Source organism: Apis mellifera, linkage group LG13, assembly GCF_003254395.2.
Source record: "Apis mellifera strain DH4 linkage group LG13, Amel_HAv3.1, whole genome shotgun sequence".
NCBI lineage: Eukaryota > Metazoa > Arthropoda > Insecta > Hymenoptera > Apidae > Apis > Apis mellifera.
In genome coordinates this window covers 9,195,118-9,219,648 of record NC_037650.1, presented here as the reverse complement: position 1 = coordinate 9,219,648, position 24,531 = coordinate 9,195,118, and the positions used below count along the sequence as shown (strand labels likewise).

At 37.7% G+C, this 24,531-nt stretch overlaps 1 protein-coding gene across 8 annotated transcripts in view; it reads left to right on the top strand.

The window, feature by feature from the left end:
- Positions 1 to 24,531, top strand: part of LOC100578423 — a 340,640-nt gene that overhangs the window by 257,186 nt on the left and 58,923 nt on the right. For all 8 annotated transcript variants that reach the window (XM_016915968.2, XM_016915971.2, XM_016915974.2 and 5 more), the window contains 2 exons: positions 1,537 to 1,838; positions 3,244 to 3,521. In XM_016915968.2, the coding sequence (XP_016771457.1) occupies positions 1,537 to 1,838; positions 3,244 to 3,521 (580 nt within the window). The remainder of the gene's footprint in view (positions 1 to 1,536; positions 1,839 to 3,243; positions 3,522 to 24,531) is intronic.

Genomic DNA, 24,531 nt, shown 5'->3' with positions numbered 1-24,531 from the left:
TATCGATATTCATCTACTGGACCGAGTGTACTCGATAGAATATTGTCGTCTGTAACTGGTTGCAGCTTCTCCACATTGCTTTCCAGCTTCCGGCAGCTTGTTGGCTGAAGATTGGCCGGGACGCAGAGAATATCGCATCTGTGGCGTTTCGAGGAGAAAGTAACTTGTTCCGATTCGATGAATAAATATGGATCCTGGAATCCTTCCACGTATGAGCAGGATGTGACGAGAAATGATATTGAATCGTGTCTTTGTTGAAGTAATAATGAGAGAAACTTTCTGTCGTGTTCCTTCAAGAGTTCTTTCATGTTTCTGTTGGTTAGTAACGAAGGTTGATGCTTGTTTATGACAGAGGAATATTAAAGAAATGTAGGAAATAAGCGTCAACATATTGTAATGGGAATAAATGTCTCTTTGGAGTGTAAGTATACATGATAGGATTGAACGTGGCCTTAAAATGGAAACGTTTTTCTGATTATAGATTTCTCTTGCTTCTTATGGAAAAATTGTTCCTAGAATTTGATATTTGTTCGATATTTTTTGAATCATATAATGACAATAGATTTTTTTTATATTGCATATAAGGTATCTTAAAATAACTTTATTAAAATATTCGAGTTTATATAAGATAAAAAAGAATATTTTATAAATTTATTATATTCTTGTATTTTCTTCTTAAATCTTTTTTATGTAAATATTTTAAAGATATAATTTATAATAAATAATATTCTATGCTAAAAAATTGTTGAATGAGTACATTGAATTTAATTTTCGAGATTTGAGTTGACCATTAGCATATCATAGAATGTAAAATCGTTGAAAGATCGTTTGAAACATTTATGAGACAGGGGTGTAATATTTCATTTCAAAAAATTTTAGTCAATAATATTGGATTATAATTGAACGAATATTATTTTTTTAAATAATTTTAAAAAATTTTCTTTTCAGGAATTTTAAATAATTATTAAACAATTATTATTTTGAACATAATAAATAAATATATTTCATTTTTATATTTTAAATGGAAATGATATAAAACTTGTTGATAAAAATTATGAAATCACTCGATTCTAGGAAATCATATTTAACTACGTGTACATAATACTGATTCTGCATTATGAATTATTACACAATGAATTTTAAATCTTGCATACTTAATTTGTTAAATATTGTCAACTACAAATTACGTTTCATTCAGAAACGACTTTAATAATTAGATAATTAAATACAAATCTTCAATAAACAATATTAACTTTATTGACATTACTTATCACTCTTCAAATCTCATAATAATCTCGTAATAGATAGTCACATATAATTATTTCATTAAAATTCAAGACACCTGTTTATTCAAATTAAAACAACGTCAGAGATTTATAACGATTATAATCCGTTTTAAATTCTTAATAAATTTTTCGTATTTCCAAGAAAAAAAAAATAAAGAAATTCAAAAAAAAAAAATTTTCACAATCTCTTCTACAACTTTTTCTTGAATATTTTCTTCAAAAATTAAAGAAAGCTTTTTTTCATTCACAGCTACTTCAGTTCGCCCAGAAACGGCTATCCTCCAGGCCTAGATCCAAGGTTTCCGGCATTCAAAACTGCCGCCACACCCTTCGTCGGTTTGATGGCGCCGTTGGGTGCGCCACAACCGTCAACCGTGTCCACCACCTCCCCTCTATCTAATAAAGATCCAAAAGAGCAGAAGCAGGACAGTCTGTTCGGTAATCCCGTGTTCCCACCGATGCTGGACATGTCGTCGACGCAAGCACTTTTGCATATGGTGAGGACTGCGAATGCTGCACAAAATGCTGCAGAATTGGAAACGTATCTCAAAGGTAATTATGATTTTATTACTGTTGAATTCTTATTTTATTTGAGATTTATTTTTTCGTTGATTTTAAAATGATGGTAGAAATTTGTGAGGTATTTGAAAATCAAATTGCAACTCATTGAAAATAAATTTTATTTTGTTTTTAAAAAATAGTAATAAAGATTCTCTCTCTCTAGGTAGGTAAGTTTTGGAAATGTATAAAAAATAGAATTGATTGATGTAATATAATATTCTAATTTAATCTTTTAAGCTACGATATTCAAAAATTGTATCTTATTATTAGAGGAGAGATATGAATATTTTAATAATTAATTATACAATATAGTCAATTTTTAAAAAAACAAATATGTTTAAATAAAAATAATTTTATTTCTATGGAAAAATAATATTCTTGAATATCTTTTTCTTTATGATAATTGGAATTCCGTAGGAGAATAGGAAGAATATATAAAAATTTTTGTTCGATGTCATTTGAATTTTAAACGTTAATGAAAAAATAATTAAAAAGTTATCGAACTCATTTTTTAATACGTATTTGTATATTTATTAAAATTATATTCCGAATCATAAAATATTTATATCTAATTATGCAAATTTAAACAGATTAATATTCATAAAATGGATAATATTTATTCAAATTTTGAGAGATCGAATATTATTAAGAAATAATATTCCACTAATATTATTTATTGTTATCTTTGTAGTACGTATGATACAGCTGTTCCAAACTTGGTTTTTGTTTCTTTCTATAATAAGTTTGGTTACCGTCGATTCTCGGAAAATGTTATCAATCTTTCCAATATTTTGATTTTGCCTCGTACGTACAATACAAGCCTCGAGCTCGTTTAATAACCTTCGAGCATTTAGTTTATCGTCGACCTCCCTAAGCGAAACATCTCGTTACGAATATTCCGCATTTTCTCACAAATTAATTGTAAGTATGTATTTTTAGTTTAAGCATTTTTAATACAAATTTAATATCGTTTTATTAATCTTTGACAATAAAATTCATAAATAGTAAGTAAATTTAATTTTAATTTTCATTTGTTACAATTTAGTATTATAAAAATAAATTGTGGATATTTTTTTTCGAAATAAGAGCTTTTTTTACATTTAATCGTAGTTGAAAATTGATAATTCACAAATAAAAGTCAAAGAATTATAAATCAGTTAATTTTCTAAATTCTGATTTAATATTTTCACCGCGGATTTAAAAAATTTAATGATAAATTTCATTTGATTCATTTATCTATTCCGTATAAATACATCTGATTCAATATATTTATCCTGAATACAATGAATGAATAAAATTCATTCATATATAAACGGATTCGACAAAATGTTTAAAACATTCGAAGAATTTGAATTATATACACTCGATAAATTTGAATTGTCCGTGATGTATACAGGTGCGAACAAAAGAGACACGGGAGTGACGAGTCCTTTGGATCTGTCGAGTCCAGGTGGATTCGCACCCCGGAAGAGGCAGAGGGCGGAAACGAGGAGATCGGGAAGCGTGTCTCCGAAACCGAAGCCAACTCCTCGACCGACCACACCACCTCCAGTCAGATGCCCATCCCTGTGTGGCCACATGCCATGTGGCGATGGGCAAGCTGTCAATCGATGGACCATCGAGGACGTCGTCAATTACGTGTCGTCGATCGATATTTGCGCAGAGTATGCACAGGTGAGTGGTGTCCATTTTCTTTCCTGATTGTTGATTCGGGTTTTTCCATTTTACCGTCTTGTTGCTATAAGTTGGGCGTAAATTTCGCAAATGGCAATTGCAACATCGTGGCAAATAAACTCGATAATGTTTGCCAGGTTTCATAAGAAACGCCACAGGCGCTAGGAAACTTTGTACCGCGATGACGAGAGGTTAACCAATCTGGGTTAGGATTTTTAATAAAATATTTGTAGGTTCAGGTTATCACTTTTTCTTTCTAATTTCGCGATAGAATTTATTAACATTACGCTCGGAAATGAAATTAAGAAATTTAAAATTTTCTTCGCTTCAAGTAATAAGTTAACGTATAAAATAACGTCTAACGTATAAAATAAACTGTTCAAGAGGTTATCTACGATTATCTACGATAAATCTAATTTCATTTTTGTTATATACAATATCGTAAAAAAAGAAAAAAAAAATCAACAGAACAATCTGCACTATTCTATCAAATCTCGCGGAATTACGCTACGTTTCAAAACCCTCGCCTTCCATTACGACTTCCTCAATCCTAACCTCACTCACCGTGATCATAATTAAAACCCAGGTTCACCAAAGGCTACGCTTTTAATTGCTTCCCTGTCGCTCCGATTTCACCAAGAAATTTCTCTTCTTACCCACGACTATCCATGAATATATCAAGGAAACTCGAACTAAAACCCATCAAACGTTTCACGACAGAGAAACAGAGAGAGAAAGAGAGAGAGAGAGAGAGAGAGAGAGAGAGATAGAGAAACAAACATAAAAAACGCGTGGGTTGTTGAAATCACGCGATCTCTCGAAACCCTAGCAAATGACCGACGACGAATGAACAACTCGACAGCGAGCAATTCGCTGTTACGAGATGGAATAAGTTTCGAACGTGCCAGTTTTAATTGCTTTTGAAAGTCGTTGGCGTAATGAGGCGTATCGAGATCCGTCGCGCAATATCGTTGGAAAGATAGGCCTCCTCTCTCGACTTCCACGTCGTCACGTCGATGAGGCAACCGGAGGAGGTCTAGGAAGCTCTGAATGACCTGACATCAGTCAATCCGGACAGTCTGCTGGCAAGAAGACTGTGTTCTACGGTTAAGAGAGCTCTATAATGACCCCTCGAAGCTAGAATCGACCCAGCACCCCTCTCTGATCCTCGTGTCCGCACTTTCTCCCCCTTTTTCTCGCATCAGAACTCTCTCTCTCTCTTTCTTTCTCTCTCTCTTTTTCTTTCTTTCTCTCTTCTATCCTTAGGCTAGCATTCCACATAGAAACGTGAAGTTATTCGTAATCGTTCGGTTGGTTCGCTTGTTTTTATTGTCTTTTCACGTGGCGGATTCGATGGAATGGGAAATAGTTGTCTCTTCTCGAAAGGTAATTCGACACTTTGTTTACGCGTGTTGTTGGCAAGTTTGCGGCGGATGCCGTGTGGTGAAAATAAGCGTCGTTAAAGGATGGCGAGTGGAATGGAATGAAGTGAAAGGGGGAAGATGGAGAAGGACGTGGATTTGAGTTTGGTTCAGGGAAATGATTGAGATATATGGATTTGAGACATTTTAGAAATTGAATTTTCTTCTTTCGAATAGAATTCTTCCTTGAAAAAAAAGAAACTGAATTAAAATTTGAGGTTAGTTCCGTCGAGTTAAATTTTTTTTTAGTCAAACGTAAAACATTATCTTAAAAAATTTGAAAATAAATACAGCGAATAAATTTAGAATTTTACTTTACTAAGATATATTGTTTATCATTTAAACCAGATGTTTTAAATTTTGTCTTCTTCATTAAATATTCGATTCGTTCATTAAATATTCATTGTTCTACTATCATTGCATCAAAGATATACGATATTGTCTTTAGTTACTTGATTTGACTTTTATCCGATCATTTTTCTTCGAAGTTATTAGCAGCTCAATTGCTTAATAATGCTGATAACAAATGGAACAACTGAATTAACATTGGAAATTAATACAGGAATTACCACGCTATAATTTATACGCTCGTTTATTACGCGAAATACTTTTTCGTTGCATAATCATTTCTAGAATGATCCAACTCCATATACTTCGAACGAAGCATATACCTGCATACATTAAGAAATTAAAATTCTATCCGCCACAATACTCTTCGTTCCATCGACCACTTCCTCACCTCGCATAATCATCTTTGTCCTCCTCTCTCCTCGCTCTTTTTCATCCGCGTTCCTGAATCCTCAAAGAGGATTCCTACAACTTTTCATCCGTCTTCTAGTAATCCCTCACGATGTCACGCAACCGGTTCAAATGACGTTTTTGTGAACCGTGTCTGATTTTAATCGCTTATAAGTGCGATACCCATTCACTCGGTCGGATACTCTGCTCGATCATCATCAAAGGAACGATGGATTGTTTTATAATTAGAGCTTAAACCCGACGTTGTAATTATGGATCTGATAGCGGGTATGGGCAAATTGATTAATCCCGGGACAATTAAGCGTTACCGGCTCGTTAGCATCGGCTTTCGTATTCTTACACGAGGATCACGATGTCACGAATTCGTTTCCTCCACTTTATCCAACCAAGCTTTCTCTGGAACGAAGTTATTAACCTGTCATTGCCCACTCTTGGAATTGTCAAATGTCAGGGTTTCTGCATAGATCTGACTGGATTCTTGGTTACGGTAATTATTCGCGGAAAAAGAAAGAATTATTTCTTTTATTTCTCGATCTTTGTATATTTTTACGTATTAATTTTAATATTTTGTATAAATATTCGGATATTCGTTATAATGATAATATTTTAACATAATGTTTTTTTGAAACTTTGGAATTTTGTTAAAAAAATAAAAAAGAGATGCACTCTTCTTCCTAACCTCAAAATCTAACTCAACAAACTGATTTCTATTTCGATAGATTATTCTATTCGCATCTATTTTCAATAAAAATACAATTGTATTTTTTCATCTGGCAAAGCATACGTTCGAAGAATCGTATATATATACGATATATCTTCATCGTTTGTTTATCCACCGTGATGTGGCGCCTCATTCGATAACACGCTCGATTCCAGCAAGTAGTATCGCAAGAAACCACTCGACAACATCTCCATGACGTTCTGAAAACACGGTCGAACGATTCGGCCGATTTCGAGGCGTAACGTGGTTCCTCGAGGACTGTCAGTCCCGATTATATCCACGGGTATCGTTAGGCCTCGTTTGCGGTCCTCGAAACGTCAGATTGTCAGGGCCGTAAATTTTTGCGCGGGCACCCACCTAGTCATGCATATTCATGAACGCTCGAACGAAAAAGGGAGAGAGACCTCGGCTATATTTCGATCATGCCATCCTCCCGATTCGAGAATGACGAGGGGCCAAATACGAATGGTGGTATTGCTTCGCTGTTGCATCAAGGACCTTCTTTTTCATTCTTTGAAGCGAGTAGTGAATGAATCAAGAATTCTCGAGGGTTTTCGGAGGCAATGTTTTTTTTTCCTCTGTACGAATGTTAATCGATATTTTTAAAGATTTTCGAGTGGTTGTGGTTTTGGAGGCTAGAATGATGAACACAGAATTGTAGAATTTTTTTCTTGTTACACAATCGCACTTGTTTTTTTCTTTACAATTAAATTTTTGTTTAATAAAAGTGATGGAGATTTGTCGTTTCCAATAGTATCATTCCTCTCGTTCGAATGGTATAATTTAGAAGTTAGAAGGAAAAAGAAAATAATAAGAATAAATTTAAATATTTAACAAAAAAAATATTCTTTTTTCCCAACGCTGTTCAAGAGAAATCAAGCATCGATTCCTTGCAAACTTATCCAAAATAACGTAATCTACCTAACCTAACCTAACCTAACCTAACCTAACCTAACCTAACCTAACCCAACCCAATCTAACCCAACCTAACCTAACCCAACCTAACCCAACCTAACCTAACCTAACCGAACATCGAACATCAACGAATTCTTTATCCAACTACAACGAACCTCGGACACAAAATTTTCCCACAAAATAAACACAATTACGTAAATCATCGTGAATATCCATTTCCTGAACGCGAAATTCTCTCTCTCGAACGCGCGCCGAGCACAAAAACCAGGCGCAATAATCACCGCGGCGTATATCGAGCGGCGAGCAATTTATCACACCATAAATCCGGGATTGAAAAAAATCAGTCATGATGGATCGCTTTGTGCCCGTTGTGCGCTTTCGTTAACAGGCATCGAAAACGTTGGCAAAAGTTCAGGTGGTGATCGACGACGGAGGCGGGCCCGGCCTCTCGTGACGAATAGTAGATAGCGGAGGCACGAACCCGCTACGATTTACAAGATTCCCCCAGTTCGTAAATAGCTGGAGCCGCGTCGCGGGCATCTCTCGAGATTATCTTATAAAGGATACTGCGGTGCTCTGATCAACGAGTGAGAGTATAGATCGTTCGGTAGAGATCTCCTTCCCTCCCCCTCCCTCTTTCCCGCTCCCTCGATGGAATTATAGCGTCGATCCTTATCGCCGATCTGGAATAGTGGCGCGACCACGTATATGTATATATATATATATATACGCTCACTTTCGTTTCGAACCAGAACCGGAGGAACGGATCGTCGCGAGAAATCGAATCGTCCCCGGTGGATATGTAAATAATTGCCGCGAGGGCTGCGTGCCTAATTATCGCGGCGTGTTTGGTACGCTCGCGATTTATGATATTGGTACACGGTCAGGGAGAACGAGTTTTAATCGCCTGTTAATGATATTTGTATACAGGGGATGAGAAAAAGAATTTTTATAGACGGAGTTTGAACCCGAGTTGAATAATTGGTTAAAATTTCTAATAATTATTTATTCGTGGATAAACTATCGCGCGCGATTGTACGATGGTTTAAATAGCTCGCTTTTAAAATTTTCGTCCGTTTTCCCGTGATTCGTGTGCGCGAGAAATATTTTTGAGGGAATCAAGGAAATTGAAATGAGGTTAACTTTGGTTCTCGATTAAATTATCGATATGAAGGTAATTCTATGTACGAAAAAAAGAAAACAAAAATGTAAAGAAAATTCTTTTCATTAATTTTAATCATTAAAGAATTAGTTTTTAAGAAAATTTGTTATTACACGATTAAATGTAGTATACGTCCAGTTTCGTATTTCTAAAAAAAAAAAAAAAAAAGTGAAAGAATAAAATTTTATCCTACATTCTTTATTTATTTCCACATGTAATTACCTATCGATAATTAATTTCGTAGAATCACTACATTTAACTACTTTTATCATGATTTTTGCAACATCTTGTACATTAGAATTGTATTCTTTCCTCCCTTTTCTTCTTCTTCTTCTTCTTTTTCTTCTTATATCTCCCCATACTTTGCCAAATTAGAAGCAACAACCGAGAATAATAAATAAGATTACCCCTCTCTCTTCCGGTTTCTCGGGTAACCGTCGAAACCTGTTCATAATTCGTCCGTGAACCGCAAAGTAAAACATCCTTATTTTTTCGACCCGTCTTTAACGCAACCATTTAAGCAGTCGAATCACGAGCGAAAAGCAAAAAGGAGAAAAGGTGGACTCGATAAGCGGGCAAGGCGTAATTTACGCTAACAAGAGGCGTTCGAGGGTCGATATAAGAAACTCATAAGGAACTTGGACGTGTTTCGTGTATCGTGAACGCGCGAGAAAGAGAGGGAAAAGTATGTGTTTTAAAGTGGGCACATTGAAGCATCCTCGAGGAACGTGTCCCCGTGTGCGAGCTGACGCGCAAAAGAGGCGAAAGACACTTGGTCCCAGGTCGTTAGAAAGTCATGAATGCGAATCGAATCGGTTCGTACGTCTTTCGTGATGTGGCACACGAGAAGATATCGTGTCTTCACGTCCCACGCATGCACTTCGTGGCAAACTCCTCCGTCGTTTTCGCTCGCGTTTTATCGGCCCCGTGTGCTCGCCTTGTCGGCCATTCCACACCTTTGTTCTGATCGAATGGGCAAACTGCCAACATTCTTTCTCGCGGAAGAGGTATGGACGTCGTTTATCTCTTCGATGCATCGATCGTCCGGATAAAATCTCTCGGTTCTCGCCTCGGATATTTTCGGTTAACTGCCGATACTTTTTACCGATTTAGACGATTTTTACACGTGTACGTGTTTGAATCGTGACGGTTTCGTTTTCGCTTTTGTTTAAGCTTTGGGATTTAAACAGACAGAAATTCGAATATCCGTTTCGATATTTTTAGATCGTGAAAGGTAGATTTTGCCGAGTTACTAGAGATAACTAGGGTTTTATGCAACTAGAGATTTTTTTTTAGAAATTTCTTCTTACGATATCTCGAATAGAACAAAGGAATGAAAAGAAGTTGGTTTCTGGTTGGCTTTTGGTCCACTTGCTTCTTGGTCAGATACATATTGGAGATTATACGAAAGTTTATTAAGATATTTTCAAATTTTTTTTTTACTTTATCTTTCGAGTTATAGGTTAGGATAGTTCCTTTACGTTCGACGATATTTCATCGACATAACATTAAACACAAACTTTCTAAACTATACATAAAGAATTTAAAGTCAAACAAGATATATTCTAGCAAATATATATCCTAACCTAGAAGAAACCACGAAACGATTACGAACTTTCAAACCTTCCAACGCATTCTGCGTTAGAACACAGAAACGTTACACGCTGACCCATCAGCCAACGAACGCGCCATTCTTCCTCGTTTTAGAAATCTCATAATTTCCTCTCGGTTGCTCCGCTTTCGCCGAGCATTCGCGCGAAAAAGCTTAAAGCCCCGCTTTGCCAGATCCGCTTACGCAGATCTATTTAAAGCTCGAGCAAAACGAGATAGAAAGCCGCGCATCTCGTCCTCCGCATCTCGCCCAACATGCAAATCGCATCCATCACCGATTCCGCGCTCCAAAAACCGTCAAACGCGTCTGTAATTAGGGTGAACAACTCCATTACCGTGCTTCCACCATCCATCCAGTTATCACGATCAATCAAATACTTTGGAATATTAAATATCTTTAGAAGAAATAACAATTCCCTGTTGATTTAATTTCAAATTTCAACGATTCGAAGGAAAAGTTGGTTGAAATTATTCAATGATTATCGGTAAGCGATCACTGAATGTTCATTAGAGGGTCGTTTATTAGTCAATCGGATACGTCGCCGATTCTTATCCTCCTCGTAAATCGTCGGATCGATGGAGGAACGAGGAAGCTGGATCTCGAATAACGGCCGAGTCGCGCCTCCTATAACTGCAACGATTTTGACGCGTCTCCTCTTACTCTCGGGAGGAGGGGGGGATTCATTCGACACGCTCGGCTCGTGATCGACGCTTGATCCCCGTATGAATATTATCGCCTATTAATGATTAATTGACGTCGAGAGGCAGGCTCGAGATGCAGGCGCACCGCTTACGCGCTTTGCCTCTTGCTTCGAGAACGAGAGGTCGCCCCGGGTCACATCACGCTCCGCGCCGAATCGTTAGAAAGTCCGCTCTGAATCCACGTATTAGACTCCTCTTTCCTTTCCCCCTTCCTCGTTCAGCTCGATTTCTTTCCTACCTATCCTTTTTTCTTTTTTCTATCTGATTGAAGTGTGCACTTTTGCCCTGTGAAAGGTTGATTTGAATGAACCTTCTCGTTCAAATTGCTTACGAATGATCATCTTTGAGTTAGGTAAAGGCAGTGCAATTACAGGAAAATTTAATAATGTTGAAATGTTACGAATAAAGTTACTTCCATAAGTTAATTAATCCAACAATTTATTCGAATCATAAGTAATGACAATTGGAAATAATGGCAAACGAGATTATACAAAAAGCTAAGGATCTACTGTGTATATAATCCACGAACAAATGTTATTTATTAAAGGTATCAATAACTATTACTCTTAAGGTAACTTTATTCGAATTATTTTTAATTTCAGTTATTTTTTTTAACGGATCAATGCCCGTAACTCTAGATTAATTAATTAAATAATATAGGAAAACGTGTTTGAATGCGAAATAACCGGAATATAAATCGTTTCCTAGTTACCGGGGAATACTATTTCTTTTCTACTTTCTATTTCACCGTCCGGTTTCCGTTTATTGTTATTTTCAAAATAATAAAATCACACGAAACGAATGTTAATATTAACCTCGACTCTAATTAATTACGACTCGGCGTGCAAATAATGGTAATAATTACAAGGATGATCGGAGGAGGAGGAAGGTACACAAACGGGTAAATATATCCATAACCGTTCGATTCGTTATTCGTGAACAAGTTTCACCCCGGCACCGGTGTATACGTCTCCTTCGACCTTTCTATCCATCTTTCCTTCAACTGGTATCGATGGCAGTCGGGTAGCCGGCGTCTCGGTTAGGAAGAGAGCCATCCATCGAGCGGATGGTCGGAGCGGAGGGATCTCTCGCTTCGTTGTTAGCGCTCCCCGAGAGATGAAAAGGGTTTCGCGTCCGCGGTCGTTACGCTGGAAAAGTCTTGTGTAATTGAAGATCTTGTAGTACCTTTATACGCGTACACGGACACGCGTCGGCAAACGTATAAATCAGCCGCCTTTAGGCCCCGCGCGTTAGGCCAACCAAGCGACGAGGAGCCTCTTTGTTTGACTTGTCGCGAACCTACGCGCGGATCTTCTGCCGCGATTCGTTGCGGACGATTTATTGGCGCGATTCCCCGTGGCATCTCGCCGCGAGTGGATTCGGATGATGGACGATGAAACGGGGCTCGTTACCTCCACCAACACCGGTGTTTAGTAATAACCATTGAAGCGTCCATGTATCCGTCCATTCCCTGCTAATTGGAAAAAAATTTTTGTAATATCGAACGATATTTCGAGTTTCTTTTTTCTTTGAGAAATTTTGAGGAAAAAAATCTTCGTATGATTTTACACGAAGAAGAGAAAATTTAAAAATTCTTATTTGAAAAGAAATTCGACGATGAAATTTAAAGGGAAATTTAGAGAGATAGAGTCTTTCGAATATTAAATTAAGCTCAAGATCCTCCGTATCTTTCGCTTTAATGGTAATTCTAAGCGACATTTCACCGACGAAAAAATAAATAAATAAATAAATAAAATCCTTTTATCCGATCCTCTTATCCGGCTTCCCTTATCGAAGTTCAAGTCAGCCGTGTACCCGATAGAAAACAGTTACACCATATCTCGACACGGAAACTTACGACTCTATCCCGGCTCGATAACCGCGACAAGGATCTACGCGGATCCTCTCTGCGGTCGATGGAAATCGCCGTGTTAGAAAGTGGCGGTTTATCCGAGAGATTTTCATGGAATCCTTGGGATTCGAGGATCGATTTAACGGCCGTCCACCACGTGGTCGGGTGTCTGGCTAATCGTCGGAAAGCTAATTAACCGAGGGGGAGCCACGTGCGCGCTTTCTCTTTGACGCTGCGTGCGTGTAATTACACCGACACACATTGGCGCAAAACGCGAATACGGAACGAAACGATAGTAGTAGCGATCGTGCGAGTTTATACGGTAATGGAACAGCTAATACGTCAATGGGTATGGGAATTTTTTTTTCTTTTTCTTTCTTTCTCTCTCTTTTCTATTCGAATTATCGCGAGAATATAGAAGGTTGTGGAGCGTTGTCTACGTAGGCATTTGTATAGAGTGAGTCATAATCGGGCTTCTGTTGGTCTGAGGGAACTTATGTAACTGGATTCTTGATCGTTGGGATTGTGACGGTTAAGGAAAAATATTTTGAGAGTAGTTTGTACCGTGTAGATGGTTAGATTTTTCTTTTTTAATTGAGATATCGGTAATAAATTGTTGCGCGAAGATTTTTATGGTACGATGTGTGCGCGCGCGCGTGTGTGTGTTTATGGTTCTGGAGGAGTTATTAAATCACTTTTGTTCAGCGTACGTTTAACAAGTAGAAATATTGGTATAAATTATAACGTAGAGATTTTTATCTTGGTACAATTCTAGGGACTCGTTAAAGAGCAATAAGTATCCAGTATTTTTTTTTTTTTTTAATAAAGTTTTTTGTTCCAAAATAATGTATACTTCGAATAGATGTTACTTGTCTAATGATTTTCCTAGATAGATGCTCGAGTTACTTGCCTTTGCAAATATTTCGAAACGAATCCACGACTTTTATTCAAAACCATTTCTTTCTTTTTTTTTTTATTTCTCCCTTTAATTATCAACTTGCGCAAAATTAGTCGAAATTATTCCAGTTATACGTATAATTTCACCATCTTGTATAACCTTATATTTTCCATCTCGTATCGGCCAAACTAGAAACAACATCGTGTACATTCTGATTTACACCGGAATATAATACATAAACAGGCAGTATCTCCATCCGTTCACGTGTGCCAGGGGAGGGGGTGGGAGGGAGAAAGAGAAATTCATACAGAGGCACGTAGGTAGATGTATGCAAGCCGATATGTAACCCAGTCTCACAACCCGGACTGTTTTTCTTCCACTGACAGATCGCTACCGTACTGTTTTAGAAACGTGTTGCCGCGATAAAACGCTAGGATACCGCTTTCAGGTAGCATACGTGTCCTGTCATTTCCAGATGAAAATGTCTCTTGATATGTTAATTGAACGTAGGTGTAATTAGGGGGACGCTATTTACACGGGTTCATTATGATAATGAAAGACAAGCCGTTTGAATTAAGGAGAGCAGCCCTCACCCTTCCTCCCCTTTCTTCTTTCCTTTCCTTTTTCTTCTTCCCTCTTCCTTCGGGGAAGGGAGGGACGTCGCGTGTCGAATAGAAGGCAGAGGTGATAAAACGAGTTCGAAACACCGAGTTTTTCGAGTTCGCGCACGATACCTCGATACCTGTCCCCTGACGGTGATTAATGGGATCGGGTAGAAAGCGAACCGCGTTCAATGTTGGTCGGTTCTATCGGACTTTTTCGCCTGGTTGTGAGAATTCGGCGATAATAAGCACGCCGTGGAACGGCCTGATGTATCGAATTTCGAAATAGGGAGTGACGTTTAATTGGCCGTTTGTGTTTCGTGATTCGTTTTACTCCTGTTCTCGTTGTAACGAGGATGCGCGTGGAAATTGAAAGAGAGGAGTAAAGTCGAGAGCTATCTCCTCCTTTTCTTTTCTTTTTCTTTCTCTTCTTCTTCTTCTTCTTCTTTTTCTTTTTTTTTTTTAATTCTTTGGAAGTTTAAGAAATTCGAGGAATCCATCCATCGCGAAAGAACGGTTGTAAACGGTTGGATTCTTCACTTCTTCTGCAGATTATTCTTCCTTTATTCTTCCTTCGATTTTCTTGTTTCGAGAGATTTTATTGAATACTATTTATCTACGTATGATACGAACTGGGTTAAAATAATTTTAACGGGACGATTGTTGGATAAAAAGAATCGAGGAATGCGATACTTTTTCTTTTTTTTTTTTTTTTTTCATATTCATAAATCGGTTATTTATCGGATTCCGTCTTATTTTGTTTTGCGATAAAGTTGTCGATCTGAAAGTTATAACAGCAGCAATGTGATGAGTTTTTTTATACTACAAATAGAAAAGAAAAAACGAAAGCGGTTAACATACTTTCCGCGGTAAACTGGATTCACGATACACGAAACACGAGACGTCTTCGTATCTTTGATTTCTAATACTCTTGTTTTTCCAATTTTATGCATAAAATATCAGAGAATCGATTTACAGCGACTGGTCCACAACTACTTCACATCAATAGTTTTGCGAGAAGGATTGTACCGATATTCGTAATTTCGTTAAAAAATACAAAAGTAGCGTTGTAAAAGTATGATTCTTGGAATCCATTGCTCATGTTAATAGAAATATCGTATTTCTAGATAATTGTAGTAGGGAACAAGTCAATCATATCAAAGATGAAAAACGATACGTTTATTTACTAAGGTAATTTCCGATACTTTCGAACCCAGTACTAAAACATTCTGGCGCAAAACGATTGAAAAGCATGGTTTCATCAATTTTCCGGCCCATAATTTTCTCTGTATGGCAACGATCGATACTTTCTATCGATTTCAAACACTCGACAACTTTCAAATTTTCCTTTCTTTCTTTTTTTTTTTCTTTCAAATTACCCCTCAAAACGGATCTCCAAGAATCATAAAACACTCGTAATTTGTAAAATTCCTCGAGATCTATCTCCTCGTTCCATTTCCTCCTACATTTATTTATAGTTCAACTATCAAAACGTTTCAAAAACGAGGAAGGGAAATATTCTTCCAATATATATATATATATATATATATATACAATTTCCTCGATTCCATTTAAAATTTTTCCAAATCACAATTTAGTTTAATTTCATCGATCCAATTTCAAGATCTGTGATCTGACCTAACCTTAAAAAAAAAGAGACGTATTCAGAAATCGTAATCGAGAAACCACGTCAATCATGTCAATTACACGGACCTAACCTAAAGACCACGTATTCATCGTCGCCAATTTTTCGCCTGAACTTTCTTCTCGCGAGGATCGATATGATCCTCAGCCTCGAGCCATCACTCACGTTTCTTACGTGGCGGTTCAATAAGCCCCTTGCTTAAACGTCGGGTTACCACATATTCTCGACTAGTTAAGGCCTAGCCCGCATCTCGTGGTCGGGTCCACAACGAGAGCCAAGTGGAAAGAAGCGGATATATACCGAGTGAAAAGGTGAACAGAGAAGAGGGGAAAGAGAGAGGAAGAGAGAAAGAGAGAGAAAACAGGGTCGTGACACACGTATTCACGTGTATACGAGGCACACGCGCGCGTATATATCGACAGCCGGTTGCTGGAGCCGCAATCAACGTCTTATTGGTTCCACTGGCTGTCTTTCGCTATAATTCTCGTTGCCCTTCTTCGAGCAACACACCGGGCTGAGCACTTCTTCCGGCTACCGTCGACCCATCGATTCCCTTGTTAGCGTTCAAACATTGACAAAGTCGAATGGGATCCGAAGACTATCGTTGATTAGACGAATGATTGGGAACAGTGTCGGGGTGGGAAAGGTGTATTTGTTGTTTTCAGAATTTTCGAATAAAATTGTGTACCGGTTTCGTGAAGTAATTGAAAGTAATTTTGAGAAAAATTGTTGTATTATTAGAGAGAAATTGTTTGAGAAATTTTTTGGGAGTGTATCTTTTTGAAGAATCTTGAAATAGAATAGATGAGACGGAATGGACGAGGTTAGAATAATCTTGATAACGCTTTGTTACGTTTTTGGAGAATTTTGAGGTTAAGTGTGGATCTATAATAAGTCTTGGATATGTGATAATAATTTTATGAAAGTAAAATTTATTAAATTCAAATATTTGAAACAAGAATATTTGAAACATTGGAAAGGGATATATATAGGTATTCAAAATATAATCAACTGCGTATGTAATCGTGCTCGAGTTTAAATTAAGTTAGTCCCGTTTCCGTTAAATAAATGATCGAGGACCATTCTGAAACTTCAACGAGCAAGTTGGAAACGATTCATCACTCAATATCAGATTCACCGTGCTAATACATCATTAAGATCCGACAAAATGAATTACACGAGGTCTTGTCTTCGTTCCTTCGCAAGTTTTATTCTTTTACCGAGAAAAAAGAAACGTATTCCTCTTACCCCTTTTCCCCTTTCTCCCCTCTCTTATCAGATTCATTGTATACGCGTTCCTAAAAGTGATTGATCAACGCGCTCGACTACCTGAACTCGTTCCAAAATAATCAGAGCCAATCCTCGTTGCAACCGTCTGACATCGAGTTCCGACAGTTTATGCTACTCTAATTGCCTGTACTAGGTACCTATGTTCCTATATTATCCGCTTGCATGTTCATTCGACGATACTGTGAACGTTCTAATAATAGGTTACACAAAAATAACAAATTATAATTTATAATTAAAATGATCGGTGTCGATCGATATGCTTGATGAAATTAAGCGTGGTCGATGAATTATTAATAAGAGTAGTAACGGTATGAATATTGATATTAATATTTGCATTAATCGAGAGATAGCAAGTGTCATAAATGATTAATAATATTTCGAAATGGACAGGTATTTCACTCACTTTTTTTTTTTTCACTCCCTCTCTAATCGAAATAGATAAATTCGCGTCATATTTGTATCGAAGTTTAATAACATTTAAGAAAGTTGTCGAACAAGTAATGTTTACTTGGACGTATAACCTTAACCTAACCTCTTTTTAAAGAGAGAAAAAAAAACAGACTTGAACTATCGTTTAATCGTGAAAAAGAATAAATTCACAAAGATAAAATAAATATAATTGTTATTTTTAAAATCATTTCAGTGAATTTGAATTAGTTCTTTATTATACTTCTTTATTATACTTGTGGTTCTTACTTGACAATCGGTTTTTCGTCGTTCATTTCATCTCTCGATAAAATAACTCACAAATTTCCACAAATTTAGCATGACGGAAGCGTGGGCATCCAGATAATATCAGCCAGTTTATCGATTGATTCCTATCCTCTGCTCGTTGGGACATAACTAATTATAGCTCGTTATAGGTCAATGCTTAATTACACCGCGGGCGAGATTCCACCTCCGCTTTCGGTCTTATCGATCTCTCGATCTCAGACACGGCAACAGGTTCTCCTCGAGGACTGGTTAGATTTTACCATAACTTCTGATCCGAATATCCACGAAACCTGTTAACCTTTTCCACAAAGGTGTCACAAATCGTGCCGCGGAATTCGCCACGCTCTCTTATTTAGGTGTCGGTTTATCTGTTCTTCCATGACCCAATAGATGTAATTACTTTCTACGATCGTTGTATGTAATCGAACGAAGAGAAAAGTGACTTCTGTTTCGTATATGTCATCAAACAAGAGGATGCAATATCGATGGATCGAAAATTTTCCTTTCCAACGAGAATTCGAGATCATAAATTTTAAACGAGCGATAATCGACACGATCGAACATCGAAAGGAAAATAGAGATAAATTTTTAAATTAAATTTTTAAGAGAGCGTACCACGAGGAAAAGTAATTTAATCTCTCTCATCGGTTTATAAATTGAAAGCAGAATCCAAAAATTTTCCTCGTCTTTTTACAAGCGAGACGAGGTAAAAAAAAAAAAAAATAATAAAAATCGTCCGGTTTCTCCTCGCTCGGGCAAATAAACATGTGCAGACCCACGACTCGATAATATTGCACGACACGTGTTTAGAGAACAATCCGGCGTGCAGTTTGCAGTAGGAAGTGAGTGCATCGCGCGGTATCAGCATTAAACTGGTGCACCATTGTAGAAACATGTGCATAAAACAGTGGCTCCATCCTTAAAAGGAACGTCCTTGCATTGCACAGTAGCGCACAGATGCACGCTCTTGCTTTCATGAAATTCTTCGTTGCGGTTCTCTTACCCTAAACATCTACCAGTCCCATCTCTTCCACGCCGGAGTATACATAGCCGGTTGTTGGTGCATGCTTCAGATTAAGTTACTGCGGACGGTTACTTGAAATAGTAGCACAGATATCTATATCCTTTTTAGATGCACCAACTGAGCCAGTTGGATCTTGACCTTTTTTTTTCCTCTCCACCCTTTTGGCGAATATTTCAGAGATCAAAGAATAGTCGAATCGTTCCCTTGATTCTCGAAACTGAAACTGACTGTTGCTTCTCTTAAATTTATATAAAAAAAAATGATTTCTCAAATTTCAAGACCAAGCTTTATAGGTTAAGTTTGAGATTATCTAATTTTCAAGTTTTAGATTTGCGAGCAATTGCACATTGGACACATAAACTGCTTTTGCTTCGAAATTGAAGATATTAGAACGAATCTTGTTTCTTGTTTCACGATACGATACGTTATTGTCGATGATTTATCAAAAATTCAACTAATGGAAAATTAATTATAATCATATTTGAATGCCCATTTAAAACTTTTAATCAAGAAAAATATTTCAAAAATGTTGGAATGATAATGAGAACCTATGGTACATATCCCACATAACTCTGGTACGGGTCACAACGGCCGATCTCGGCCTCGCGTGATTCGCGTGCACGCCACCAGAAAGGAGACGTCTCCAGTTTCCTCCGGTGGCACGCGGCAGTAATAGACACACCTATGCCTATTTTCCTCGAATAGATTCTCGTTTCCCCGCGTATCTACTGGATTATCATTTAAGGATGATTAGAAAACGCGAGATCTGGTGCCGCGAGTTTCTTCCTTACAGCGAGATGATGATGATTGCGCGACGGCGAACGATGAGGCCTGAAATCACGAAAACGACGCCGCGCCGTCATCGTTTTAGATTCTCCTTTTTCCCCTCCCGCTTCCTCCACCATATCCTCCTCCATTGCATCGACTATGCTCTTCTTCGGTGACCCGTTCTACTCTCTCTCGATACTCGTACACTCTCATCCAGTTGCGCGGCTGATGAATGGCAAACCGCTCGTGGCTCCCTCGTCTCTTCTCCCTTCGTCCTCTAACGAAGAGGCCGAGGTCCTCCTCCCTCGTCTCTCTCTTAGGTGACAGATCTGGGTTGCCGACGATTACGTCATGCTCGTTTTTCTTGGTACCCTCTTCCTCTTTTCTTTTTTTTTCTTTTCGTTGTCTGAAGGATATTATCGCACGATGGATCACGATGAATTGGATTTCGATCGAAAGGTTTGAAGAGGTTTATACCTTTCTTGAAATAGGTTTGGGAAAGAAGAAACGAAAAAAAACGTTTCCATTAATTCCAATTAATTGATATTTCTATTAAATAAAAAGGATTATAAAGTTATTAAAACCAAAGAGAAATATTGTATTATAATTCTCATAGAAAAAAGAATATTTAAAATAATTTTAATTTAACTTCTTTTTATATATACAATGATTCGATAAGATATACTTATTTCTTAAATTTACTTAAGAATTAACTGTGTGACAGCGTGGCGTATAGAAATCGTGGGTTGCCCGCGGGGGCGTTGCTTCCACGTGATATTTTCATCCCATCGTCCCGATTTGACGATGATCTACGTCGATCATCGTCACGGAAGTAAAATCGCATGTTGGTTCCTTCTTAGTATTTTCGCCTTTCTCCTTGTTGCTCTTGCAACACGGTCATTAACCACTTTTCAAATAGCAATTCTTCCTTAGTATTTAATTGAGTTTGAATTAGAGAAATACAAAAATCGCGTAGAATGACAAATTTTATCATTATTTTGTTATTCTTTACTATGTTGTATATATCGAATTAATCTCGATATCGATTCTTGTATTTTTATAACTTTCTTAATTGTTTTATTTTATATTTTTTTCTTTTTTTGATTTTATTAACCTCATTTAAATCATGCCAAAAGGTATAAGGGAAAGGAAAATGGGGAAGAAATTGTTCTACAGGTGGTCTTCATTAATCATTTCGTCTGGTATTTTGAAGTACGTTTTCACTTTCCACACTGAAATTTCGTAAGACACATTCTGCTCCATTTCCAAGATATATCGTGCTCATCAACGTTTTCTGATATTCCTCTTATTTACTTCAAATGTGTTTCAGCTACGCAAAGAAGGAAGATATATCGTTGCTTCATTTATATTTAAAGCATTGCTAATGCGGATACGACTGAATATCCAAAGAAGATAAAATACTCTCATGATTTAGAATTATTAAGGACTGAAGATTGCGAAAAAAAAATTTTCCTCCAATCTTCCATCGCTTCCCGCGAAACGAAAAATAAAGAAAAAGGAAACGCTCAAATTAACAATCCTTCTGTTCGCGCGTTATAATTACGCGTGAAGGAATCGAAGATTTTAGCCTATAATAACTCGACCTATCTACAACTCGATGCATCAGAAAAAAAATCATTTTCCACATTTTTTTTTTCTCAGAAACAAATCTTATATATTATTTATAACCAAAAAAATTATCCACGATTAATTAAAACAAATCGCAATAATTCCATAATTAAATCGATATCTCCAATCCGCGAGAGCAACCTAACCTAACCTAACCTAATCTAACCTAACCTAACCTAACCTAACCTAACTTAACCTAACCTAACCTAACCTAACCTAATCTAACCTAACTCGACTCGAAGAACTTGACTATAAGACCTTCTCTCTCTCTCTCTCTCTCTCTCTCTCTCTCTCTCTTTCAATTCCTATATTCCAAGGTTCTAAGAATATCCACCAATGGACGAAGATGACGATCACGATTAGCGAGGACACCCTGAACACGTAGATCGGAAGAGAGGGACACGCGTCTTCTCTCTCTTCCCCCTCCCTCCTCTCTCTCCCCGTTCATCAACAGGCACGTAATATACGTACACGCGTATCGTCCAGGTTAGGTTAGGAATAGGTCGGCCTCGCCGCGTACCGACACGCTCCTTCTTCTCCTTTACGTGAACGGCTAACGATGCCCATTAGAGCACGGGGACTCGGTGGCTTGCTGACTAATCGCAATGCACACGACTCCATAGCTCATGCAGATCGGCTATTCGTCTTGCGGTATCCTCCAGTTTGTCAGCCGAATCGATTCGATAAAGATACCAGCTGTCTATGACTGCTGTCCGACCAAGGAGGAGAGCAGAAGCAAGGTTGAAACGTGCCGAGGTATTGGGTATGTATCCGCGCACGGGGATTTCTCTCAAGGAGGAGATACCACTCGATACCACGAGGGCTCGAGACGAGCGACGTGCAGCTACGTGTCCGGCCTCCTGGAACGGCCCTTTAAAGGCAGCAGCGGCCTGTTCGTTTGCCGCATTTCCAACGTGTTCGAACGCTACCGTCACACGGGATCGATGGCTTTTAACGAGACGATGATGGAAACGAGAGAGAGAGAAAGAGAGAGAAAGAGAGAAAGGCCGTCCCTTTCCACCTTAATGCGTCTGGTTTTTTTGCGTGTCGCGCGGGAACAGAGGGAACTTGGAACTTGGGTCGATTGCCGGTGGAGGAGAGTGGTGGAATCGTGGAGGGTTTCGGTTGGAGCGGACGATTGCGAGGTGGATAAGTGGTTTGGTTGGTGGAGACAGCGGTTTGGAATGGAGGTCGGTTGAAAGATTAAAGCGAGTTACAGTATTATAACTGGGAGTGTAGAGTGAAATTTGGGAAAATTGTTAACAACGATTTTTCAAATATAACTAACATCATCCCCCGTGAACTTTGATCAATGGTAATTCGAGGAATCCAGTTATCCGATATCGTGGGCAACGCTCGAAGTTACGCGTCCAAGAAACGCGTTTGCACGTATACCATCCATATTCGGACAGAAGCGAGTTGAGGAATTGCAGCATCACCTGTATTTACACTAAAACAAGAAAAAAAAAGTCACTGTTCATCAGACCCGTTCTCCTCTGGCTTCTGGTGTGGCCTGCGGTCTCTTTTCCTTCCTCTCGCGAGCGGACTTCTCATTATACCCGAAGGGGCAGAAGTGGGTCGTGGCACGGGCGCGGTAGCCAGTCACGGCGAAGGTGAGGCTAGGTGGGGTACACACGATCCCATTCCTTCTACGAGGGTAATGATAATTAATCCAGCAGGGACCGCTCCTTTCAACCGGACCTCGGTGGTCAAAGTCGGAGGCGCCTGAGGTCAGCCTCAAGACCCGCGCTCCTTCTTCTTCTTCTTCTTCTTCTTCTTCTTCTCATCCTTCTTCTTCTCCTTCTCATCTTTCCTCTTCTCCTTCTCCTCCTTATTCTTCTTCTTCTTCTTCTTCTTCTTCCTGTTCCTCGTACACCGGGCCCTGCTTCTTCGGTTTCTTCTTTTTCTTCCCATTAACCAATTAATAACGTCACCTACTATGGCGTTACCGTTCCGGTTCTCCTCCCTGTGTTGACCCTGGCGAACGGTACCTGTGCTCGGTGAGCCTCTGGGTTCGAAGAACCCAGAACAGAGACCGTGCAACGAGTCGAGACGGACGATAAAATTCTCTGGGGGAGGGACAGAGTTGCCTGGCAATTTTTGGGATTGTGTGATCTGGCTCATCGTGTTCTTCGACGTGGAATCTTGCAGGTTTTTTTTGTGGATACGTGTGTAAATTATAGATAGGGACACCATTTGTTTTATTGGCGATGGTATACCATTGATTCCAGGAAAAATTTCGCATTTTTTTTGATGATTTTATTTTAATAGAGTATATGTAATTTCTTTGGATAATATATTTTATTCAAGGAATTAAATTAATTAACATTAAGATTCACGAGTGAAGGAAAAGTTTATGATTATTTATTCTTCTTTTTTTATTAAAGTTCCTACGAAAATATGGATAATTTTCATTGAATTCTCTTATTAGATTCTCTTATTAAGTTTTAAAATCGTTGTATTACTCCACTTCATTCGTCTTCAATTCCTTTTGATTAGATACTTTTTCTCTAGACTATTCACAGTTTTATTGGATTGAACGGTTTAAAGAGTAAGAAACACGAATGTTTTGAAGATCTTCCTGATTAGTTGACTGGTTGAATGCAATCAAGATAGCCTTCTCTAGCTATTGTAGAGACATATTTCGCTCTAGCTAGTTTATGATAACTATCTTTCCCTCGCAAAGTGGAGTATTATTCTTCTCGCCTACTGCATTTTCTTTCATCGATTTCAAGGCGTTTAAGGAATAATTTATCCATTTTTATTATCATTGTTACAGCAACAAGAGAAACAAGTTTCTTAATACTTGAAACAGACATAATTTGATTTATTTTCTTTCACTCCTCGTTTTAATTATAACCAATATTCCTGAATTACTCGTGATTTTAGATTAACTTCATCAAGTTTATCTTAACTTAATTTTTATATCTACTAAATAGCATTATTGATATTTTCTCCAATGTAAAATACAAATTAAATTCTTTCCGAAAATTAATTTGTCCTAACCTAAAACGTTATTCCATGTTAATTAACAACCAATCTACTATCAATTAAAAATTAACATTACTTCTAATAATCCAACTATATCGAAGATCATTGTATACAATACAACGTTTCATACATTTCTAAAGCTATAAAAAAAAAAAAATAGAGATAATAATCTTGATAACAAGGAATTAAATCTCGCAAAAATTCAAATTGCAAATATTCTCGATTTGTTTCTAGCGTATCGTAGGAATGAAGGAAGGAGAGAAAAAAAAAATGAAGGAGAGATCGTGACTCTTTCACCTTTTTCGC